The sequence below is a fragment of the Branchiostoma floridae genome, chromosome 3 (assembly GCF_000003815.2).
Source record: "Branchiostoma floridae strain S238N-H82 chromosome 3, Bfl_VNyyK, whole genome shotgun sequence".
Taxonomy (NCBI): Eukaryota; Metazoa; Chordata; class Leptocardii; order Amphioxiformes; family Branchiostomatidae; genus Branchiostoma; species Branchiostoma floridae.
In genome coordinates, this window is record NC_049981.1 from 19,750,705 (window position 1) to 19,756,704 (window position 6,000).

Here is a 6,000-nt window from a genome sequence, read left to right on the forward strand (position 1 = left end):
ACAATTCTCTTAGTTCTGATTAATTTGGCCCCTCCCCTTCATGTGGTTTTGGAATGCCTCAATGTAAACACAGAAAGCCAAGCACCGCCCTTCTACGGGTAACACTTACGGGACCCACTCACACAGTAGGTAGTGGTCGGCGCAATGGCTACAATCGTGTCCCTACTTCAGGTAGTTCTGTCTGGACACAGCATGACAGTGGTGCTGATTTGTTTTTTGGCCTTTCTGGTTTCTTTAGTTGTTGTCGCAAAATTCTCAGCACATGGACGGAGGAATACTCCGCCCGGCCCGCCTGGATGGCCAGTTCTCGGTAACCTCCCCAGTCTGACCAAAGACATGCACTTACAGTTGACAAAATGGCGTTATCAGTACGGAGACGTCTTTAGCGTCAGGTTCGGTCTACAGGACGCTGTTATTGTTAACGGCAGTGAGGCTATAAAGGAGGCCTTGGTGCAGAAGGCCAAGCACTTCTCCAACCGCCCAGACTACTACCTAGTGCGCTGTGTGAACATGCACTTTGGTTTGTATCCAGAAGCCTTTTTACCTCCATGAAATGTCATGGAATATATTTTCTGTTAGGTGTCTCTGTCTGTGTAGATGTTTACTCAAGAACGGCTGGATGGATTGGTTTCATACTTGTTGTGTTGGTGCGGTGTGATAAAAGCTTGAAACGATGAGATTTTGGAAGCCGTATCTGTCGTTATAATCGATGTAATAATGTCAGAAATCACCCCTATATTTGAGATATATTGGTACAGGCATCGTGCTTTATGTGTTTGTTAATGGGCTTAGCTGCAAGCAGATGGTGAGGTGATTTCTATGACAGCTGTATGGGGAACCCCCATTAGTTTTATGCGTTACGCGGACGTTTCGTTAGTATGTAATTGGATGTATTACATATCTAATATGTGGATGTGTTAGGTAATCCCTTATCTGAAAAGTTGTTGCGTATAGCAACTGGTTAGGGTAATGTAATATTTAACTCCTTAAAGCAACTGTTTCCCGATGCTGGGCAACTGTTTCCCGATGCTGGACAATTTGAATATGATAAATTACTTTATATTTAGCCACTTGTGCCTTTGGGGACCTGGTGTGTTATACTTCGTTTGCGCTGTTAGATTTTGTGCTCCGCGTGGCTTATGCTGATGTTGTGTTGGTAAGTACTTGCATTATTATATATCGGGCACCAACTTGTCCCCGTATCCTACATGTAGGTATTGGTTGACGGATATTTCATGTCATTTTGGTTGTGTTGATGATGTGTTTGTATCCTGTATTGTATTTCTTGTATTGCATTATTGAATATTATGACAAAGCATACAGTTGCGATTTTACCCAGTATGTAGAACATAATGTCTGTCTTGGAAAATGAGTGGTTACTGTCTGTGGTATTCGCACCTATATTTTGTTCCCGTTTGCGATATTTAAATGATTACACCACTTCTTTCCCATAACATATATAACTTTTACTCTCAAATACAACCAACTATAAACATACATACCATCCACAAAAAAGCAATAAATATTTCATGCAGGTATGAGGTCCCCGAACTCTAGTTTATGTATTTTTCAAAATAGCCTACCAGGATTTGCTGCAATGCTGATGAGGGCTCATATAGACTAGGTGGCATTTGTGGCTGGATAACTGGAGCTCCTGAAACGTGCCGTGCAAAGTAGTGTGAAATCTAGGCTGTATAGTTGGGACGGGAAGTATTTGTAGTGTTGGGTAGGAACGTGTTAGGCAGTGTCTTGGTTGCTTAGTTTCAAATATATTCGCTTTTGCGCGACAGTATGGCCTTATTGAGATACGCACAAAGCTCCAACGATGTTCTTCATGAAGTAGTTTTTACATTGTCTGATAATGATAATGAGTCTAGATTTGGACTCATTTGCCTGACTAGGCTACATGACCAAACCACGTTACTTTACACTAAAAGCCATGTACACCAAACCGTTGTTTCAGGTGCAGTTTTTTGTCCATACGGTGATCGTTGGAGGGCACTTCGCCGCTTCACTGTGTCAACGCTTCGGTTCTTTGGTATGGGGACTACCATCTTAGAGGACAAGATTCAGGAGGAGTGTCGTCACTTCTGCAGCACACTGCGGCTTCTAGTGGGACAGCCTGTGGACCTCAGGTATCGTCTGGAAACTTCTGTGTCTAACATCATCGTCTCCATGGCGGTAGGGAAGAGGTTTGAGTACGGAGACCCGAAATTTGGTCGTTTGCAAGCACTTGCTGAACGGATCAATGTGACATTCTATAAACTATACATCGTAAACTGTTTCCCCATGCTCCGCTTCTTTCCGGGCTTCAGGAAAATGTACAACGAATTGATGGATCTGACAGCAGAACTCTACAACTACATCCGTGAGCACATCGGTCAGCACGGAAACACAGCGCCGGATGAAATCCGGGACTTTATCGACGCCTTCAACAAGACAAAACAGGGCTTCCTGCCCGACATGACTCTGACGTACTTAATCGCTGATTTGTTTTCCGCGGGAACAGAAACCTCTTCCCTTACCTTATGCTGGGGTTTCCTGTACCTCACGGCGTATCCTGACGTACAGGAGAAGGTTCAAGCCGAGCTGGACAGGGTTGTTGGGCGGGATCGTCCTCCAACCTTCAGCGACAGGATCAACCTGCCGTACACGGAGGCCACCATCAGGGAGATCCAGCGCATCGCCACTATCATCCCAATCCTCCCACATCGCACGTCCGACGACACTACCTTGCTCGGGTACGACATTCCTGCAGGTACAAACGTGTTCGTCAACCTGTGGGACCTCCACATGGACCCGAGCCGCTGGCCGGACCCACACAGGTTCGACCCCGCCAGGTTCCTGGGCGAGAACGGACGGGTACTGACACACGACGCCTTCATGCCGTTTTCAACAGGTAACATTGTGCCTATTATCTTGAACAATCAATCGTGGAAAATAGATTATATGTCGAACATATGAATATGCATCTGTCTGCATGCCTTATTTGTTATGTGTGTGTGTGTGTGTGTGTGTGTGTGTGTGTGTGTGTGTGTGTGTGTGTGTGTTTGTGTGTGTGTGTGCGTATTCATACCCGTTGACTTAAACATACCATGTGTCCGTCCGGGTTAAACATACCTGTTTCTATCATATTCTACCTTCGGTTCACGTCACTTTAAACACGCAGGGAAATATCATTTTCATGGTCATTTCCTCTGCTGTAGGATATCGCAGGTGTTGGGGTGAACAGATGGGGAAGATGGAGTTATTCTTGTTCCTCGCCAACACCCTACAACAGTTCACCCTGAAGTTACCGGAGGGTGCAGAGCCTGATTTCCACGGCATCAGCACTGCTTTCATTTACCCTCGTCCATTCAGCCTTATTGTAACTAATCGGGAGTAGTTAAGTATGGCTACAGGTATCCTTTAGTCTACAACACAGTCTACTTGATCTTCTACATGTATAGTACACTCTGAATTGCAAAGACATGAGTTGTATAAGTGCTTGTAAGTCATCATCATAAGTAAGTAATAGACTATTGGTAAAGAAGCACATCAAGCACACGGCTTGATTAAGGTTGTTGGCAATGAGTTGTAGTTAAGCTATATATATCTAACTCGTAAGAAGTTCCTCATATTTCTTAAAGATGAAAGGAAGAGATAAAAACGCCATGACATCAGTGCTAATCAGACGTATATTTAGACTCACATCACAATTCAATAACTAAACTAAGAGAAGTATTTTGCTGTTCTTAAGACGGACAGTTCGGCACTTGTCATTTCATAAGATAATTCTCGCAAAAGAAGTTTGCATCAGTTTTGTTGATCACTGTTCTGGTGCAAGTCTACCAATAGTAAGGCCGTTTTATCAATTATTGATAGAAAATTTTACGACAGTCTAGTATTTGTAGGACGAGTAATATGTTTCCTTGAGTCTGAAAAGAAACGTGTCATTTAGACTTTAAAAAAATGTACATGTAATCATTGGTGGAATACAATAAAATACGTCAACATTAAATCCGTCTCAAGTTTAATGAGTAAATGACTACATTGTATGGTGTTAGTATATGAGAATCAAATTTGGTATGAGAAGTTGTGTGGATAGAACGGTGAAGTATGAGGTTACAATATTCACTACCATTATCTCCTTGGAAACTAGAGTTCGGCGACCTCATACCTCCATGAAAATTTAGAGCTTTCGTAAATTCCATGCAATTGACTAAAACTATTTATGTTTATGTTAACTAACTTATTATGTTTAATCCAAGGATGTCTCTCCATACAGTTGCATGTAAAATAGACAGTGAAGGCAGGTTCATTTTTGCTAATATACAAGTACAAAATAAGAAATTTAGTTTGATCAATGTTTACGCGCCTAATAATGAAACTCTACAGATTGCCTTCTTTCAAAATTTAAAACATAAAATTACCCACTTCTGTGAAGGAGATATTTTGCTTGGAGGAGATCTAAACATAGCTCTACAGGTGTACGATAAGGAGGGAGGCAAGCCTGTAATAGAAAAAAAAACATGTTATCAAAGAGATAGAGTCATTAATGGATTGCTTTTCCCTAAAGGATATATGGAGAGAACAAAACTTGAATACAAGACGATATACTTGGAATAACGCAGATTATTCCATTAAATGCAGGTTAGATTATTGGTTGATAGAGGTAAATGAAGATAAGATTGCTAAAACCGACATAATAAATGCACCTGTTCCAGACCACAGGGCTGTATCATTAACCCTTACGTCTTCCTGTTATAAACCAAGAGGTCCTGGGTTTTGGAAGTTTAATAACTCTTTATTGTCTGATGAAACATTTACAGTCCAGTTGAAAAATAAAATTGTTGTATGTAGCCGATATTATTCATATATAAACGACCTGTCTTTAAAATGGGATATGATAAAACTGGAAATTAGAGGGTTTACTATAAAATATGCAAAACAAAAAGCCAAAGAAAATAGAGATTTGGAAAGAGAACTAGAACTCCAACTTAACGAACTACAGAAAGACTGTGACTTAAACCCGACAAAAATAGCTTTGTCAAACCTTACAAAAGTAAAACAAAAATTAAGTGAGATTCACACTCAAAGAACAAAAGGGGCAATGATTAGAAGTAAAAGTAAATGGTGTGAAGAAGGGGAGAGGAACACAAGATATTTTCTAAATTTAGAAAGGAGAAATTACGAACAAAAAAACATTACTGAAATTATAAAAGAAGACGACACAGTTGTTACAAACGCAAAAAAAATTTTGTTATTACAAGCTGAATATTATAAAAAAAGGTACACATCATCCAACTGTGATCCAAACAAGATAGAATTTTTACCCTTCTTTCAACCAAACAACATACCAAAATTATCTGACATAGAAAAAAAAAGATGTGAAGGGGAAATCCTTAAAAGGGAGCTTAATATTGCTTTGCAGCAACTGAATAGGAAAAAAAATAAATCCCCAGGAAGCGATGGTTTAACAACAGAATTCTACGTACATTTCTGGCAGTACTTAGAAAAAGACCTCCTTTTAGCTGCAAATTATGCCTTTAGAAAAGGTGAATTACCAGTGTCACAGAAACGAGGAGTAATTCATTTAATACCAAAAAAGGATAGCGACTTAAGGAAACTTGGAAATTGGCGCCCTATTACACTTTTAAATGTTGATTATAAACTCATAAGTAAAACTTTAGCGAATAGACTAGAACCTCTCTTGCCAAAGTTGATACATCCAGACCAAACAGGTTTTATAAAAGGAAGACAAATATTCACTAATGTAAGACATATTGCTGATTTCATGGAGTACACAAAAATGTATAATTTGCCTGCCCTTGCCTTATTCATCGACTTTAAAAAAGCCTTCGATACAATTGAGCGTAAAGTTATCATTAAAACATTAGAAACAATGAATCTTGGAAAAAAACTTCATTGACTGGGTCAAACTACTGTACAAAAATGCCATTAGTTGTGTTATTAACAACTGGTTTTTCGTCGCCGTGGTTTGATGTAAGTAGAGGGGTA

At 40.1% G+C, this 6,000-nt stretch overlaps 2 protein-coding genes across 12 annotated transcripts in view; both read left to right on the plus strand.

The window, feature by feature from the left end:
• The window catches only part of LOC118411581 (protocadherin-15-like), a 143,491-nt gene that overhangs the window by 88,315 nt on the left and 49,176 nt on the right, over positions 1-6,000 (plus strand). The gene's annotated exons all lie outside the window — the stretch shown is intronic.
• Positions 305-3,562, plus strand: LOC118411584 (cytochrome P450 2U1-like). Its single transcript, XM_035814004.1, has 3 exons — positions 305-520; positions 1,964-2,899; positions 3,207-3,562. The coding sequence occupies exons 1-3, from the start codon at positions 337-339 to the stop codon at positions 3,383-3,385; spliced, it is 1,299 nt and encodes a 432-aa protein (XP_035669897.1). The 5' UTR covers positions 305-336; the 3' UTR covers positions 3,386-3,562.